The 20,170-nt window shown below is 44.6% G+C and overlaps 1 protein-coding gene across 1 annotated transcript in view; it reads left to right on the top strand.

Annotated features, from left to right (window-relative positions):
• LOC126271950 (neural-cadherin) overlaps positions 1 to 20,170 on the top strand; it is a 1,775,154-nt gene that overhangs the window by 1,547,337 nt on the left and 207,647 nt on the right. Inside the window, exon 15 of the mRNA XM_049974381.1 lies at positions 2,060 to 2,203. Within this exon, the coding sequence (XP_049830338.1) occupies positions 2,060 to 2,203 (144 nt within the window). The remainder of the gene's footprint in view (positions 1 to 2,059; positions 2,204 to 20,170) is intronic.

The raw sequence follows: 20,170 nt of genomic DNA, 5'->3' as shown, positions 1-20,170 counted from the left end.
AGCGCCCATTCAGTAACATAGTGAGACGGGTGTCAAGAAAAATCCCGGAACAGGAATATAAAACGAAACAGAAAACATGGGTAACAATCGTTGAAAAACATGTACTCACCCATACCAAAGCGTTGGGTGAAGCAGAGCGTCGGCAGTAAAACATGGACAACACAGGAAGAAAATGTTAGAGGGAGCTAAAACAATGTAGCAGATGGAAGTGGCTGGCTGACCGCAAGGAAAAAAGGGGAGGAGTCAGCCACTCCGCAATACACTAAAACCTCCAGCCTAAAAGTTTAGGCCAGAGTCCAGACACATCACAAAACTTAAAAAGCCTAGACACACACCCCTCATCATTAGCTAAAACAGATCCCCATCAACTTGTGCTTCTGCCCGTGCATCACGGTAAAAATGCAGTCTGTTAAAATGTGCCGGACAGAGATGTGCACACCACAGTCATGGCTAGTATTGATTTAGGCAACACTGACACCACGTGTCATTTTTCAGCAGGACAATGCTCGACCGCCAATGATACCTATCTGAACGGTCTGTGGGATGTTGAGATACTCCTATGGGCAGCAAGATCTCCAGATACAACAGGTCTACGACCAACTCGAGCTTCAACTCCTCCTCGGCTTAGGATATCAATGACCATTTATACAACAGGATATAACACCATTCGCAAACGCATCAGTGCATACATGCCGGCTAGAGGGAGTGCAGCGTCATTCTGATTTTTTTAAAATGTGACTCGATATTATAATCATTGTGATAACATCACATACCCTCTCAACCCGTGAAGTTTAATTTCGTTTCCTCTTCTTCACTTTTTTCCCTCAAGGAGTGTACTTGGAGATGTCATAGTAGGAATGTTGTAATGCAGGCTGATGTAAATATTTTTATTTCCTGTTGGTGATCGGTTGATGATAAACGGTAGGTAGTAAATAAAGGTTTATTTCACCAGCAGCTGTAGGTGTTACTTAAATAAGATTTTTTGCCAAACATATACGAGCTATGGGACACCACTGGCTGAAAATACGAAACTTGTTGGTGTTCCAGAAATGGTTTTCTTTGAGTATGAGGTATGCTAAAAACATGCCTTGCATGTTGTCGGAGACTGGCATGAGGTTTGGTCGTAGTGCTAGTAATCTTCCCTTTCTCTACTAGTGCACAGATAACTAGAGACAGAAAAATCGTGAGAGTAATAATTTGATAATTATTATCAATAACACAGTTGTGTTCATAAGTAAATGAGAGTAGTCATCTCGGAGATACTTTTCAAATAGTCACTGGATGACGGAAATAATAACTAATTCACTTTTGATTAACTTCTCATGGTTGGCATTCACAGTCATATAATATTTCTTAAAAGACATCATACTTGCCGTTGACTGTATAAAATATTTATTGTTACTATTGCAATTTCGTCCTTAAGGCCAGTTTCAAGTAACACTGCAAAGTTACACTCTGTCAGTATATAAGACTATCTGACATCGACTCATGTCAGATAGTTTTACATTCTGACAGAATGTAACTTTGCAGTGTTACTTGAAAATGGCCATAAGGACGAAATTGCAATAGTAACAATAAATATTTTATACAGTCAACGGCGAGCATGATGTATTTTAAGAAATAATTCACTTTTCACTATCGGATCTCACTATACTTTTATCGTTTCATTTGTCATGTTATTTCCAAATAATACACTGTATGAGATGGCGCTGCTACTATACAATGACAAGTGGGCACACTCACCGTTAAAATTACAGGTCGCACGATATTGGATAACAAACATTGGCGTAGACGTACGGATTAGCTTCCTAAATTACTCAAACACATGGAGAAAATTTGAGGGTTGTTATTGGCTTTATAATGAATTAACGTTCCATTTACCGGTACAATGTACGGTTTGAATGTGGTACTAGAGATTGAATACGCAATCGAATCGCGACCAATTTAATAATGTGCGTGTGTGTGTGTGTGTGTGTGTGTGTGTGTGTGTGTGTGTTGCAGTGCCTAATAATGTGTGTGTGTGTGTTGCAGTGACTAATAATGTGTGTGTGTGTTGCAGTGACGAAGTTCATCCGCATTGGCATCGCGGACAAAAATGACAACCCGCCCTACTTCGACAAGGCGCTGTACGAGGCAGAGGTGGACGAGAACGAGGACATCCAGCACACGGTGCTCACCGTCACCGCCAAGGACCACGACGAGTGTGAGTACCGCTCAGAAGTCTGACTGGACAGATGAAAAAAGGAAGCGGCTGCAGGAGGAAACACTGAACAAAGACGTGGAAATGTGCAGGCTTCCGGAACTACTGGCTGCTTCTGCTGCCAGGAGGGCTGAAGGTGAGAGAAGAGGGACGAAGGGAAACGGCTAGCGGGGTGTAGGAAGTGGCGAGAGTTACGGAAAAATAGCACAGTTCACAGGGTCAGGGAAGGCTTACCGGACGCGATGAGAAATAACGGCTGATTGTTGGGGCTGCACCGGACGATACTTGAAAATATCAGAGCTTGAACTAGGAAGCCAAGGTAATAAGCAAAAAAAAAGAGATTACTGACAAGACATAGGACAAGGGTTAATAAGAGCGGATAGCTAAGTGCATTATATGTAGTAGACATAGGACCGGAAGGGGGGGGGGGAGGAGGAGGGCAGTGGCGGGGATTGACAGGTCAGGAAATAAAAGATTTAGAAAACTGGAAAGGTGGGAAGAAAGGGATAGTTACTGAAAAGAAATCTTGATTAGGAGGAAATTAACGTAAATTAAGGCCAGGTGGGTGGCGAGAACGAAGGACATATTGTAACGCCGGGTCCCACATGGGTGGTTCTTAGGAACAACTGTCAGGGCAGAGAATCCAGATGGCACGTGTCGTGAAGCAAGTACCGAAGTCAATACTGTCATGTTGTAGAACATTCTTTGCAACAGAACAGAGCCTATGGCCATTCATCCCTATTGAGAACTACGCTAGCGGGACCTGGCGTTACACGTCCTCGATTCTCGCCACCCACCTGGCTTTAATTTAAATAAATTTCCTCGGCCTCAACCTTTCTTTTCAGTAACTAACTAACTATTCCTTTCTTCGCTCACTTCCAGTTTGCTGTATCTTTAATTTTTGACCTATTTTTTCTCCCCACCCCTCTCCCCTTCCCCTCCACCGTACATGTCTACCACTTACATTTTCACACTTACTAACTCGTGCACAGTGTTTTGTCAGTAATCTCTATCTTTATTATTACCTTATCTTCCAACTCTAAACTCTCAGGTTTTCAAATGTTGTCCAGTGCAGCCCCAGCAGTCGGTCGTTATTAGTCATCACGCCCCTCTCCCCCCCTGATACAGGGTTTTGGGCGACTTTCTGTGACTCCCTTCGTTTCGTAAACCTCACCAGTCTTTTTCCTTCATCCCTGTTCCTTCCCCTCCAACCCTTCTCCCAGGAGAAGGAGCTACTGGCTCCGAAAGCGTGCATATTTTGTTAACATTTCTCTGTGTTTTCTCGTCCTGCCACCTGTTCAGTATATTTTTTAATTCGTCCAATTATATTCTCAAATTTCTTTTATTTTCGTTGATGTAGAAAAACAGTTTGCACGACGCTGCCGTAGCCAAGAGATGTCGCCATGCCTTCAACTTGTTAGTGCAACGAGCTCGGTTGGAGATGTTCCATGCACAACATAGATAAATCTCAATCAGTGGGACTGTAGCTGACACATGTAGAGAGGACCACCGAAGCAGCATTTCCGCAAAAATGAAGTTGTTTTCTCATCAGGACTATGTTTACAGAACGCATTTCATTCTCTACATTTAGACCTGCTCGTGTAACTTAATTCGCTACGCACTGTCTTGTGAGAGACAAAGGTTAGCCAAAGCAGGGTCCAACAATAAATAATTCTGAACAAGGGGTCGATATCAGAAAAGTAATCCGCCCCTGGTAGATGGGTGGTCAGCGAGACGGAATTCCATGTCTGACGGCCCGGGTTCGATTCCCGGCTGGGTCGGAGATTTTCTCCGCTCAAGGACTGGGTATCGTGTTGTCCTTATCATCATTTCATCCCCATCGACGCGCAAGTCGCCGCAGTCGCGTCAAATCGAAAGACTTGCAACTGGCGAACGGTCTACCCGACGGGAGCCCTAGCCACAAGGCATTTCCATTTTGTCACAAAAGTCTATCTTTCTGAAATGGACGCATGTTATTGTGGAAGAAGACTCTAAAACATTTTATTCTGTGAACTTCAGACGCCAATTGACGCTAAAAAACTGGACGCATTTGAAATTATGTACAGTAGTGGGACATTAAAAATTTAGTGGACAAACAAAGCATCAAATGAACCTCATAGGAACCATAGGAGAAAACTGGAAATTGTGTGTAAGTTCCTATGGGACCAAACTGGTTCAAACTGGTTCAAAATGGTTCAAATGGCCCTGAGCACTATGGGACTTAACATCTGTGGTCATCAGTCCCCTAGAACTTAGAACTACTTAAACCTAACTAACCTAAGGACACCACACACACCCATGCCCGAGGCAGGATTCGAACCTGCGAGGTTCCGGACTGAGTGCCTAGAACCGCGAGACCACCGCGGCCGGCGGACCAAACTGCAAAGGTCATCTGTCCCTAGGCTTACACACTACTTAATGTAACTTAAATTAACTTAACGCTACGGACAAACACACACACACACACACACACACACACACACACACACACACACACATATATATATATATATATATATATATATATATATATATATATATATATATATACCAGAGGGAAGTCTCGAACCTTCGACGGGGGACGCCGCGCGAACCGTAGCAAGGCGCCTAAGACCGCGCACCGCGCAGCTATCCAGCGCGGCACCATACGAGAGGAAAGAATACTGCTAACTACTGTTTCCATAGGAATGGATATGGATTAGTGAGATATCTGGAAAGTCATCCAGTATTATTCATCTCGCGAATGTAAGATGAAGTCGCCCACGCCGGTTTTGGCGCAGAGAAACTGAGGCCTAGATAAAAAATAAAATGTATATTTATTGAATGAACACAAAATTCTGCCCTCCTTTTTCGAAGCGCATTTACACAGCACAAACAGCAGTTCACAGTTAAGTCCCAAACTTTGAAGTACGGTGGACTAAGCCAAGGAAAATTAAACAGCAATTTCTCGTGTCGGCGCAATTGCCAAGAGAGCATTATACCTCAGCATGGCATTCAGTCGCGAGACCACTCGGCGTAGGAGTCGGTTATGTGGGGGTAATTATCATTAAATAAGAGTAGACTTGTATTACGGATGATGTTTAATTGCATAAAGGTTTGTGACATAAACTCCTAGGGACACAATGTTTTGTATGGCAAATTCGTGTTTTTTTCTTTCTTATGGACTGGGTGTTGTTAAGTTGCTTTATTGTGACGAACGTGAATCGTTTGTTAAATTCGTATCTGACGGTCTACGAAATGCATCTTGGAATACTTTTGGAGAACTATAGTTTTACAGGCTCTCATGCCTACTTTCTTTCCTTCAAATGAAAAGGTATTTCAGTTGTGCACCTAGTTATAATCAAGCGCGGTGTGAAAAAGGAGAGCAAAAGCCTGCAGATGAATTCATGCAGGTAGAGGATCTAAAAAGAGCGTTCGTTTCATCTGTGATTGGTTTTCGCAAGAACTCTGGAATAAAGATAAGTTATTGGTTTTGTGAAGAACTCTGGAATAAAGATGAGTTCAGATTAGAAAATAGCGTGCAGCTTTAGACAGAAACCGCAATCTATCTTGAAATATAGAAAGGCGAAATCTGTTGAAGGCATATTGTATATCATGTGAGCTATCTCCTTTAATATCCTCTGTACGTGTCTTCTTGTGTGCGTTTTCCTCTTCCTGCTCCCTATTCTGGTCTCCTCAGTCAACACCCGACCCTGATAGTCGACGAAAAATAAGCCAAAGCAGGGAGTAATCATCAAGTATTGAATAATCATGGTGAGCATTTGGAGGACGTTCGTCTTAAGATGGAATCGATATTCCATTATAGTGCAGCGCGTCGAGTGTTATTGCCTCTGCAATGCACTTTCCAATTTTCTGGAGGTTTTTTTTTTCTCAAAATCCTAAATAGACTGTTAACAAGCGATGACCGGAGTGGTATGTAAATAAAACAAATAAATTCAGACCAAGTATTCTGTTACTATACACAAGACACGTTATATTTTGTTTGAACGCGTAAGGTGACGTTATCCCACTACAAAACTTTTCTTGCGTGAAGTCACAAGTTGCACCTTGACTCGGAAACCATGTAAATCTGCGAGGAGCTGTTCATAGCAGCCCGCTTCATAGCTCAGACTAATACAGTGGCATATTTCCTGTGGTGAGACCGCCAAGCGAGTTGACGCGATTGTAAGGGAGTGGACTCATAGTACAGTGTTGCATGGCGCAACTTCAAACACAGGCCTTCCGACAAGTTTATTCGTGTTTATGGAATGATGATAGGTATAAGAGTAAATCTCATGCGCAACATCATAGATATAGAACGAGAAAAGCCATGGACCACGGACTATCAGCTCGGAGACCATGGGTGCGGTTACCCTTGACGCTGCATCACGACAGGAGCGCCTGCGATGGTGTACTCAACGAAGAACCTGGGTGCACGAATAGCAAAACGTTATCTTTTCGGATGAAACCCCGGATGCTGACTCCTGAAATGAAAGCGCACAGACTTGAAATTTGCCAGGAACTCCTCTCGCGTTACGAGAATGAAGGTGACGCCTTTCTCGATTCAATCGTAGGACATCATTATGTTTCTGATCAAGACGTTGAGAGAACTGTGCGTTTTCGCGCAAACACAGTGTAGACTTCTTCCGTAACGGCTTCAGAAAAGTTGTTCATCGTTAGCAGAAATGGAGCCATCTGGCTGGTGATTATGTGGAAAAGTGAATATTGGTAATTAAAGATCACATTCTAAGGATTATTACTGCGTCTGATTTATTAAAATACACTACTGGCCATTAAAATTGCTACACCACGAAGATGACGTGCTACAGACGCGAAATTTAACCGACAGGAAGCTGATGCTGTGATATGCAAATGATTAGCTTTTCAGAGCATTCACACAAGGTTGGCGCCGGTGGCGACACCTACAACATGCTGACATGAGGAAAGTTTCCAACCGATTTCTCATACACAACAGCAGTTGACCGGCGTTGCCTGGTGAAACGTTGTTGTGATGCCTCGTATGAAGAGGAGAAATGCGTAACATCACAGACAGGAGCGCCTGCGATGGTGTACTAAACGACGAACCTGGGTGCACGAATGGCAAAACGTCATTTTTTCGGATGAATCCAGGTTCTGTTTACAGCATCATGATGGTCGCATCCGTGTTTGGAGACATTGCGATGAACGCACATTGGAAGCGTGCATTCGTCATCGCCATACTGGCGTTATGACCCGGCCTGATGGTATGGGGAGCCATTGGTTACACGTCTCGGTCACCTCTTGTTCGCATTGACGGCACTTTGAACAGTGGACGCTACATTTAAGATGTGTTACGACTCGTTGCTCTACTCTTGATTCGATCCCTGCGAAACCCTACATTTCAGCAGGATAATGCACGACCGCACGTTGCAGGACCTGTACGGGCCTTTATGGATACAGACAATGTTCGACTGCTACCCTGACCAGCACACTCTCCAGATCTCTCACCAATTGAAAACGTCTGGTCAATGGTGGCCGAGCAACTGGCTCGTCACAATACGCCACTCACTGCTGTTGATGAACTGTGGTATCGTGTTGAAGTTGCATGGTCAGCTGTACCTGTACCCGCCATCCAAGCTCTGTTTGACTCAATGCGCAGGCGTATCAAGGCCGTTATTACGGCCAGAGGTTGTTCTGGGTACTGACTTCTCAGGATCTATGCACCCAAATTGCGTGAGTCAGTTCTAGTATAATATATTTGTCCAATGAATACCCGTTTATCATCTGCATTTCTTCTTGGTGTAGCAATTTTGATGGCCAGTAGTGTGTAACGGCTGAAGCGGGAATTTTTCACAATGTCCCACAACAAATTACGCATTTTTTTGCAGCAGAAATTGGCCAAGGAAAAGATATTATAATGTTTATAAATGGTGGTGTTCCCTCTGTTGCTGAGGATTAAAATATGATTACACATTTTGCCCCACTCTCTACGGTACAGGTGTAGTGGAAAATGTTGGTACTGTAGGTAAGAAGTACAGTTCGCCACGCACTGTATTGCCAGCGAATTACGCATGAAGACGTGCTTCGCATGAAGCCGCTCCCTTGAACTGCCCAATTTCTGCACCCGCAGTGGAGCAGGCGATTTTTCCCAGCGGACGTTCCTGCGTGAGCCTCTCCCAGAGGGTCTCAAGTGCTACAGGGGGCGCTGTTGTGCCCGAGGCAGCCGCGCTTAACCGGTCTGAAATAACTTCTCCAGGGCTGGAGGGCGTCGCGAGCGCCGCACTGCGACGGCTTTAGCGTCGTCACCAGGCGTCGCAGCGATGTAATATGTCACCACTCTCACCTCGCCACATCTGCTCTACCTCCAGCCTCGTTTTCCTCGCCGTGCACCACGGCGCACCAGGTACGGATGCCGCTCCCGTCAATACTTAATGGACAGTTGCATTAACTCGGAATTATTAACGCGCGCCCGGCAGTCGCGTTTTGCGAGGCAGCAAATTAGCGTCGATGCGGCATTATATTGCGGCCCCACGCGGGTGGCCATTATCGAGTCGGCTCCAAATGTTTCCCAGTAATACGCCCCCGTAAGCGAAAATTATACGACCTTCACTTTCCAATGCGGCGTCGGCTTTTTTCCGTTGGTCTGTGCGAACACTCTTTCTGTAATAGCTACCTGCTTCTCTTTTTATGCGTTTGCGGGCATCACGGGACAGGGATGCGAACGGTGTGAAAATTTCCTCGGAAACAGAACTTACTGCTTCCTTCTGACAGGTAAACATCGTCATTAACGGAAGTACCGTTAGTTGAATCTTGCGGTGTGGCTACACGGCATCTAAACATCCCAGCAATTAACGCATGGCCGGCCGGTGTGGGCGCGCGGTTCTAGGCGCTTAAGTTTGGAACCGCGTGACCGCTACGGTCGCAAGCTCGAATCCTGCCTCGGGCATGGATGTGTGTAATGTCCTTAGGTTAGTTAGGTTTAAGTAATTGTAAGTTCTAGGTGACTGATGACATCAGATGTTGAGTCCCATAGTGCTCAGAGCCATTTGAACCATTTAATTAACGCATGTTTCTCTCTGACGCCCTACACAGACATTGTAATTGTCTGCGTGGATGTCACATCGTTACGAAGTTGTTTTACGAGGGTTCAATAAAAAGTAACCCCTCCATCTTCGTTAATTGTATTTGGATGGAAATACACTACTGGCCATTAAAATTGCAACACCAAGAAGAAATGCAGATGATAAACGGATATTCATTGGACAAATATATTATACTAGAACTGACATGTGATTAAATTTTCACGCAATTTGGGTGCATAGATCCTGAGAAATCAGTACCCAGAACAACCACCTCTGGCCCTAACAATGCCCTTGATACGCCTGGGCATTGAGTCAAACAGAGCTTGGATGGTGTGTACAGGTACAGCCGCCCATGCAGCTTCAACACGATACCACAGTTCATCGAGAGTAGTGACTGGCGTATTGTGACGAGCCAGTTGCCCCCCACCATTGACCAGACGTTTTCAATTGGTGAGAGATCTGGAGAATGTGCTGGCCAGGGCAACAGTCGAACATTTTCTGTATCCAGAAAGGCCCGTACAGGACCTGCAACTGCGGTCGTGCATTACCCTGCTGAAATATAGGGTTTCGCTGGGATCGAATGAAGGGTAGAGCCACGGGTCGTAACACATCTGAAATGTAACGTCCACTGTTCAAAGTGCCGTCAGTGCGAACAAGAGGTGACCGAGACCAATGGCACCCCATACCATCAGGCGGGGTCATAACGCCAGTATGGCGACGATGAAAACACGCTTCCAACGTATGTTCATCGCGATGTCGCCAAACACGGATGCGATCATCATGATGCTGTAAACAGAACCTGGGTTCATCCGAAAAAATGACGTTTTGCCATTCGTTGCACCCAGGTTCGTCGTTTAGTACACCATCGCAGGCGCTCCTGTGTGTGATGTTACGCATTTCTCCTCTTCATACGAGGCATCACAACAACGTTTCACCAGGCAACGCCGGTCAACTGCTGTTGTGTATGAGAAATCGGTTGGAAACTTTCCTCATGTCAGCATGTTGTAGGTGTCGCCACCGGCGCCAACCTTGTGTGAATGCTCTGAAAAGCTAATCATTTGCATATCACAGCATCAGCTTCCTGTCGGTTAAATTTCGCGTCTGTAGCACGCCATCTTCGTGGTGTAGCAATTTTAATGGCCAGTAGTGTATTTTAATAAATCAGACGCAGCAATAATCCTTAGAATGTGATCTTTAATATCCAATATTCACTTTTCCACATAATCACCAGCCAGTTGGCTCCATTTCTGCTATCGATGAACAACTTTTCTGAAGCCGTTACGGAAGAAGTCTACACTGTGGTTGCGCAAAAACGCACAGTTCTCTCAACGTCTTGATCAGAAACATAATGATGTCCTACGATTGAATCGAGAAAGGCGTCACCTTCATTCTCGTAACGCGAGAAGAGTTCCTGGCAAATTTCAAGTCTGTGCGCTTTCATTTCAGGAGTCAGCATCCGGGGTACCCATTATACAGAGATCTTCCGATAACCAAGCAAATCAGTAATGTGACCCCCACGTTCTTGTGAAATGCCGATTGTGCTTGCAATTTCTCTAAGTGATACGACGATTGTCCTGAATCAATCTGTCGACATTTTGCTTGTGAAACTCGGTGATTGCTGTCACCGAACATCCAACTCTTTGTCATGCACCTCAGATGTTCCCGCCTCAACATCTTTAAACTTACTTCCCTAACAACGCGCAGTACTCACATCAACACAGTCGCCATAAGCTGCTTTCATTCTCTGATGAATCTCCTTTGAAGTAACACCTTCTGCTGTCAAGAATTCAATGACTCCACGTTGATTAAATCGCACTGACGGACCATCTGCGCAGGGTTCCATACTTTACACTGTAACAACACAACCGTTCAATGCTAAGGATTCCCGGCAACTGGAGCTGTAGAGAAGACGCTACGGAACAAGCCAGTACCTGCCGCATACCAATGCTGCCAATTGTTGAAGAGTTACGAAAGTGGAGGAATTACATTTGAGTCAATGCAGGAAGACTGGAAAATGATCTGACCTACACATTGTGTGTACTTTCGACTGGTCATTAATTTCGCTCATCTTGAGAATGTTTGTAGTATCCTGAGCTGTAACAAATGCTGCTGTAGTTGATGCACTTATTAAGAGTCTTCGAGATATCGAGTTTCGAAGTTTTATAATGCAGCTGGACTAAAGTGCGCTTACAGTTAGTTACCCTTGGTCGTAGCCAATCGCATGGTAGTGTACGGTAGTCAACGAAAATCGCTCAGTCATATAGTCTATGTTGTGACAAATATTTGGCTGTTCTTTCCGAATGCGTCACGATTTTCGAGGTTGTGCCTAGGTTGGGACCTATTAGTGTAGCTTAAAATGCTGCACATGAAACAAAATAACAGATAACTTAATTTACAGAATTACGAACGAGCACTGTAATTGGCAGAACACATCTGACTCACGATTCGTCGTGATCGCCTATCATTCTTCATTACGCGAACTGTTACCAACAGCACCGACCAACAGAAAAGCCGCAGACCTGTAAGTACAGTTTTACCGCCCAGACGAATACCACGCAAAAGCGAGAGTTCTGTAGCAGCGGCGTCAGCACAACCGGCTAAGGCGGCAGACTAGAATACTGCCAGTACTGCGATCGAATCAATTTATTTTCATTTCTTTCCTCTCTGGCATCCCACCAACAATTTGTGTCGTTGTAAGGAATAATGTTTCTTCGAAAAGGCACATCATCATCATCCTGACACATTCGTTGTGAGGTATGAAAAGGAATCGCCCTGAAATAAACACTCATCAGCTAGTGTCCCACCCCAGCCTAGCGCTTGTGGCCGAACGACTTGCCTTGCACTAATCCATACAACTATATGAAGACCACTGTGGCATTTGAACCATTTCGGTTTGTATGTAATTTAAACAATATTAGTATTCACAACAAGGTACTCTTTCGTTTTATTCCTCGCAGTCTGTAAGTTGCTGTATGGCTTATCTGCTTATGATTACAGTACTACCACAGATTCTGACTCGCCCCAAACATTGAACTTCTACCCGTTAACAGATTAAAACCATGCGAAAAACTGTTTTTGAAACACTTATTTTTACAGATCCAGCAACTGGACAGGTCTTTCTCACATCCCATATACCAATGATCCAGCCGATTTACCCATTCATTTTAAGCTACTTCAGTTCCCAGTTAAGGATTCGTTTGTAATAAAAGCAAACAATACTCATGGTGAGAGAGGGGGAGGAGGGAAATGAGGTGGACAGAGAGAGGGAGGAAATGAACGTAGAGATGGGAAGGAGGAGATGGAGAAAGAGATGAAAGAGGAAGGAGGGGGAGAACAACAGAGAGAGGAAGAAGAGAGAGAAAGGGGAGAGGAAGAGGTGATTGACAGAGAAAGGAGGGAGGAGGAGGGGATGGATAGTGAGTGGGGCGAGGAGATGGACAGAGAGATAGGAAAAGGCTGAGATTAGAACGTGCATCCAATTCCCATACATATTTAGCAGTTGCGAAACATTGTCGGGCTCACTAGTAAATCACGTGAAGAGATCTTTCTTGTGAATCAGTCTAGATATGTATCTTTTCTGGTAATAATGATTTCGCGTGGCTCAGTGGCCTGATGCAAGTCTTTCAATTGGACGCCACTTAACCAACCAGGGAAATGGGATCTACAGCTCAATGTGGAATCAGAACCACGTCCTTATTTAACTGGCGCACAGAGAGACATCTCGTGGCAACGGTGGGATCTACGAGCTGGCCAGCTACAGAGGAGGCGGTATCTGGCGGCAAAAGCAATAAAGTAAACAGCCGCCGCAACTCAATGGGCGTTGGCGTATGTCCTCATGGTTGAGAGGTCAATGTTAGGGTTAAAAGCCACGCAGAAAAACCGTGGTCCGACCGCGACTCGATCCTTTTTCCAGGTATGAGCTTTACCGCTTTTTTCCTTCTGTTTATCTGTATCTTCGTCATCAGTTCTTCACTCAGTATTTTTTATTACAGAGGATGGCCAGCCTCTAACCGAACACGTTGTGTTACCTGCTTGTGTTAGAACACCAGCCCCGTCATAGACTCTGGTCAAGCCCAGGAGTTGTGGCGAGTGTTTACTTTTTACTTTTCCCGCCTGGTACCGCACCCTCCATAGCTGACCAGCTTGTAGGTTCCACCATTGCCACGAGATGTCTCTCTGTACGGCAGTTAAATATGGAACAGATAATGATACATGTATAACACACTCATCATTACGTAGCAGTTATAAATTATAAACCTTCCTCGTGAATCATTCTATCTATTACTGAAAATCGCATCAATATCCCTATTGTAGTTCCTGAATTAGCCATAATATACAGAGAGAAAACTGCAGCGGTGGACTTTAGTTTATAATATGAGCAAATACAATGACACACGTATCGCAAATACAATCTGTATTATTCAGAACAGACGTAGTCTGATATGACTTCACTGCGATACCCACATGACTGTATGGACAAGTAAATGATACTCTCATCACGATCTCTTGTTATATCTTAATTTCACCTCTTCACGAATATAGCACAAGGATTGTTATTATTGTTATTACTGTTATTTTCCGAAGAAACTTGATTCACTGTAGCGTACAAGTGTCTAGAAGAAAAAGAAAGAAAGGCAAGTCACTACATAGTGAACGGCAGAAGGTACGTAGGTAGCAGAAACACTTTACGTCCTACCTATTCGATTCGCGGATGGTCCAACAATCAGGAATTTCTCCCTGCTTACCCTCGAGGCTATAATACGAGATGTATGTTTAAGGAGTAGAATTTGAGTTGACTCTTCCAGGAATGTTACAAATAAAGGTCAACATAACGCAGAACCTCACTCTTATAGCGTGTGCCACAGGAGTTGGATCAGCAACCACAAACCACTCACGCGCATCCTAAACGAAAAATGGATGTCCTTAGGTTAGTTAGGATTAAGTAGTTCTAAGTTCTAGGGTACTGATGACCTCATATGTTAAGTTCCATAGTGCTCAGAGCCATTTGCACCATTTTTGCTCATCTCCTCCCTGCAAAATGATGGATATTTATGACAGAAAACTGTAGAAAATAGCAACGACGAATTAAGACAATGTATTTAATGAGCATTCGTGATAAGATCAACAGATAATCAGTTTTCTTAGCTTCTTAAGCTGAAATACTTTCGCAGCAATGAGGAGAAAACTACTGAAAAAGGTTCTGGTAATTGACTGTCCAAAAGAATGAAAACCTACACGGAATACTACCACAGGAAGTATACAGTAGTCATCGATTTGTTACAGGCGATCGAGCATCAACGAAGCGTTTGCTTCTCCGTTGGAATTAGTTACCTAATTAATTTTTAGCGAGCTAAAATGTAGCGTTGAAACTACGATGTGACTTGGCGCTTATCAAATACTCGAATTTTTGACAAAAAAATTTCGGAGTATACTAGGGAAAGACATGTCTCTGTATTACTACCCTAATGTAGAACGAACTGTGTAATCAAGCTTCCTATTTTCGGAATACAGCCTTGCAGAACGTCATCTCCTGCAGTTCGAACATCAATGTAAAATCCTTGAGTAATCCGTTTCCTAATTGGGAACAGCACAATTAGTACCCTCCTGTCATTTTACGCAGTTCCCTTTATTCTTTAATGAGTTCACTAATTAGAACTTCCTTTTCTCTTCGCTCTCAGCGACCTAAAGACTCGTCTGCGTGGCTACAGTTCTTTTCTCGGCTTTTTGTCGAACTTAATAAAACTCCTTATTTATATGTGTTCCCGACCCGGAATGCAGGATGAGGAACTTCTTTATTGAGCCAGTGTCTTTTCTTGAAGTTGAGTTTTCTGTCTTCTCTTCTCCGCAACCAAAATACAACTACTGTCTTAGGGATATGTGGCAATGATATATATTTTTTAGATTGAGCCTACTGTCCTGATTTATCGATTGCCAGATTGTGTTTTTATTGTAGCTTATTCCTTCCGAAGTTGTTACCCAGCGATATGGCGTAGTAGTGAAGACGCAGGACACATTTGGGTCAAAAAAACTTTTCAAACTCTCGTAATTGAGATTTCTCGAGGCTGGCCTAAATAACTTTACAATTCCGAAATTGTTCCTTTTAAAAAGTCAATAGCCGGATGCCTCTCGTACATTTGTCATACGGAGCCGGGTCTGCTTCTCTGATGAATGGTTCAAATGGCTCTGAGCACTATGGGACTTAACTTCTGAGGTCATCAGTCCCCTAGAACTTAGAACTACTAAAACCTAACTAACCTAAGGACATCACACACATCCATGGCCGAGGCAGAATTCGAACCTGCGACCGTAGCGGTCGCGCGGTTCCAGACTGTAGCGCCTAGAACCGCTCGGCCACCCCGGCCGGCGTCTCTGATGACCACGATGTTGACGAGATGTTAGTTTCATTATTTCGTGGGCTATTAGTACCATAAATGGTGATGATGTGAAACGAGGCAGTCCAATTTTGTCTTCACCGGACCTACGGGACCGATGCGCGTTGGACTGTAGTATATTGCTATATTTATCAGTGAAACCTGCTTCTTGAAATAATGCAAGTAGGCTATCACGGGATAGTTTGCGTCTATCTTCGGGCGTGTGCCAGATCGGTTTTATCAGTACGCCAGAGACCCCAACTATAGGTAAAACAAACCTGTCACCATTCGTGTTTATTTGTACACATTCTATACGCCCTGTTTGTCCTTATATTACGGGTCTCGCACACTTCGAAAATATGCTAGAATGGGTCGCACGAGTGTTTTTTAAGAAATTTCCTTTGTAGATTGGTTGCATTTTCCTAGCATCCTACTAACGAACCGAAGTTTGCCACTATCTGTAACTACAACTGTGGTGTCTAAGAAAACTGGGTACTCGGTTCGCTAGACAAACAACTCAAAAAACTCGTATTAATTAGTTCTATTACAAAAAAGTAAATCACAGTACTTAACTTTGACAATTCCTAAGTGTCGCAAGCAAAGGACAACATACAAAATAAGCAGTCTCCTTCAGCGTAGAGAATTCCCAAGTCTGTGCTACATAGACAGTATGAAACGTCCCCTTAGAAAAATTTATGAATTACTGTGCTGGTAAACCCCATAAGTTATTTGATTTTCAAACAGCTGAGCAAAACTGAACGTATTCAGACATTTCTATCTTTACTTATGCTGATCATCACTAAACTGACACACAATATTTTTAGCGCAACGCAATCTGACTTTCAATAATCAAAAATTGTTCAAATGGCTCTGAGCACTATGCGACTTAATTTCTGAGGTCATTACTCGCCTAGAACTTAGAACTAATTTAACCTAACTAACCTAAGGACATCACACACATCCATGCCCGAGGCAGGATTCGAACCTGCGACCGTAATGGTCGCTCGGCTTCAGACTGTAGCGCATAGAGCAGCACGGCCGCTCCGGCCGGCTTTCAATAATCCATGCAAAATAATGGCCCTGGCTAACAATAAATAACCTATACCTTTCATGAATCACTTACCACACAAAAATCTTCGTTACTCGAACTACTGCAATACAGCGAGCGCCAATACTGCCAGCTAAATAAAGGATTCTAACTACTGAAGGCACTAACTACTGATAGGCATAGTTAGCAAATGAGAGATTTTGATAGAGAAAAAACAATGTATTTACCTTAATATTGTTCAAAAGTCATAATATATACATATCAGTTCATGACATCCAGCCTTACAAATTTACTGTCTCTGATAGACACACGTCCAGATCATCCGCTCTCAAAATTCCGCCATCTCTCTCCCCACATCCACCACTGGCTGGCGGCTCACCTCCAGCTGCGCAACGCTACGCGCTGTTAACAGCCAACTGCCGAACACTACAATAGCATATGCCAACGATGCAAAGCAGCCACAGCACAGTCAGTGATTTTCATACAGAGCGCTACGTGGCGTTACCAATATAAAAACCTGAACAGCCTACTTACAAGTACAAGCGAAGTAACTAGCGTTAACGCTGCTATACAAGTGCCTAATCTTGAAGCTGCTATTCAATTGGGCCGTCACCAGTCGGTCGTTGCGCTTATGTCCTCTTCACATAGGGTTCGCTGTTGTCGCGTTGTCGTCCTGGAGAGCGGTCCGTCATCGTGCGATTGGCTGACGTCTTCTCAGAGCCATCTCCTCTCTCTATCTTCCTCGACTACTGTACGCCGTAACAACAACTTACCCTAGGTTATCGCTCTTTTTCTTACTCCTACAAATTATTACACGCAGGTGTTTGTGTGAATTGAGCGATTCCAGTTGTGACTCTGGTATTGTAATGACGGCGTACTACGCTTTTGGTTTTGTTAAGTGACAAGTTTTACATTTCAAGGAAGTTGGCATCTGTGCTCCACCCTTAAATTTCATGGAGATACACCTGAATATTCGTGCGGCTTTTTTCAGATGCTACTTCATTATGGATAATTGGATCATCTGCCGAAAGTGTCAAGTTGCTATCAGTATTGTATACAACGTCGGGTACACACAACACGAACGGCAACCGTTTCAACAGACCTTGCTGGGGCACACCTGAAGTTACTTCTACATCGCCCGCCCGGTTAGCCGTTCGGTCTAACGCGTGGCTTTCCAGGCGGGAAGGAGCGCCGGTCCCCGGCACGAATCCGCCCGGCGGATTTGTGTCGAGGTCCGGTGAGCCGGCCAGCCTGTGGTTGATTTTTAGGCGGTTTTCCATCTGCCTCGGCGAATGCGGGCTGGTTCCCCTTATTCCGCCTCAGCTACGCTATATCGGCGATTGCTGGGCAAACAAGTTCTCCACGTACGCGTACACCATCATTACTCTACCACGCAAACATAGGAGGGGTTACACTCGTCTGGTGTGAGACGTTCGTTGGGGTCCATCGGGGGGCCGAACCGCACAATAACCCTGGGTTCGGTGTGGGGCGGCGGAGGGGTGAAGTGGGCTGCGGTAGTCGTCGTGGGGCTGTGGGCCACTGCGGCTGCGGCGGGGACGGAGCCTCTCCGTCGTTTCTAGGTCCCCGGTTAACATAACATACTTCTACACCTGCCTATGACTCCTCACCGAAGTTAACATACTGCATTTTCCCTACCAAGGAATTCTCAACCAAGTCACAGATTTCGCTTAATACCACATACAATCGTACTTTCTAAAATGAACCTGCCGGTTGGTGTGGCCGAGCGGTTCTATGCGCTTCAGTCTGGAACCGCACGACCGCTACGGTCGCAGGTTCGAATCCTGCCTCGGGCATGGATGTGTGTGATGTCATTAGGTTAGTTAGGTTTAAGTAGTTCTAAGTTCTAAGGTATTGATGACCTCAGGTGTTAAATCCCTTAGTGCTCAGAGCCATTTGAACCAGTTACAAAAAACGGAGGTTTGGTTCTGTATCAAACGCGTTTTGGAAGTCAAGAAATATTGTCTCTTCCTGTCTGGCGTCATCAGAGAAAAGCGCGAGTTATGCTATTTATGATAGAAGTTTTCTAAACCCTTGCTGTTTGGTATGGCGGAGGTCGTTGTGTTCCAAATGCCTCATGACCACTCAGCTTCAGAACGTGTACTAACATTCTTAACAGACGATGACTTGAACTGGACAGAAACTTAAATAACCTTTCGACACAGTGAATAGCAAGTAACATTAAAGCTGCTTTCAACGAGGTTTCCCTCCGCAGGCTTTACGTGAAGCATGGAGAGATGCTGAGATGGATTTGCGTTCGTGATCGCGGAGACAGGAGACACTTGGAAAAAATATCTTCGCTAATGAGATTCGACGATTTCTGGAAATTTTCGTTTTCCTTTCGGTGGCCGCCCTTTTGGACGGTGCGCACTCATGAATTATGCAGCATCGGCGCATCGAGGAATAATTCCCCTTTCGAGGGGGCGCCCGGCGTCGATACGGGCTGGTCCCGGACGGTTCTAGTTGCGCTGGCCGGTCGCACTCGGCCACGCGGATTTGCCACGAATGATGCGTGCTGATGCGTTCCCCAGGGCACTGTCTGTCCGCCCCAACCTCGCCGCCTCCTCCCCAGAGCCGCCGGAACCGCCTCCCGGCCTCATTAATCCTCAGCCTTCGGCAAAGCTCTTTAATTGCGTTTCCCTCCTGAGAGTAATCGATTATGGTCAGTGCAGCTAATGAACCCCGCTGACGACCAAGATAACCCGGATTAACCTTTTCTTTTCCTGCTCCATGTTTTCGCACCTTTTTTTTGCTTTTCTTACGAGAGTAGAAAAAATAGCCCTCGCTTCAGGAGATAGGAACAAGGCATTTTTTTCGGTAAGTGGGTCGTAATATCTAAATAAAAATCTAATGTATAAATAGCATGATCACAACTATATGTTTCTCAAAGTTTTTTCATCTAAGCCTACTGTGTGCCCTCGGTAGCTGAATGGTCAGCGTGACGGATTGTTAATCCTCTGGGCCCGGGTTCGATTCCCTGCTGGGTCGTGGAATTTTCTCCGCCCAGGGACTGGGTGTTGTGCTGTCATCATCATCCTTTCATCCTCATCGACTGCAGGTCACCGAAGTGGCGTCAGATTGAAAGACCTGCACCCGGGGGGCCATAGCCATACGATTAAATAAATAAATCTAAGCCTACTGAGCGATTTGCACAGAAGTTAAGACACTGGACTCATTAGGAATTGCAGTAGTTTTCTCTTGTCTTACAAGGGGATCACACAGCTATCGATTTTTTTTTAAATTATATTTGTGGTAAGTGAAAATCAGAACTGAAATATACTTCTCCCAAAGCAGTTCGATGCAATTCTCAAAACCCTCGAGAAAATCGGCTTTGAAGATTTTCAACCATGTTTAATATCTTAAAGTAGGATTCATATTTCTGGACGAACACTGTGCCTCTGTGTGGTGGGATCTCCATTCCAGGTGGGATCAAATTTCTAAATAAAAGTGCATGTTCTACGAGCATTTCCGTGAAATAAAGCGTACGAAACTG

Source organism: Schistocerca gregaria, chromosome 5 (genome assembly GCF_023897955.1).
Source record: "Schistocerca gregaria isolate iqSchGreg1 chromosome 5, iqSchGreg1.2, whole genome shotgun sequence".
Classification (NCBI taxonomy): Eukaryota; Metazoa; Arthropoda; class Insecta; order Orthoptera; family Acrididae; genus Schistocerca; species Schistocerca gregaria.
This window is presented reverse-complemented; position numbering and strand designations above follow the sequence as displayed.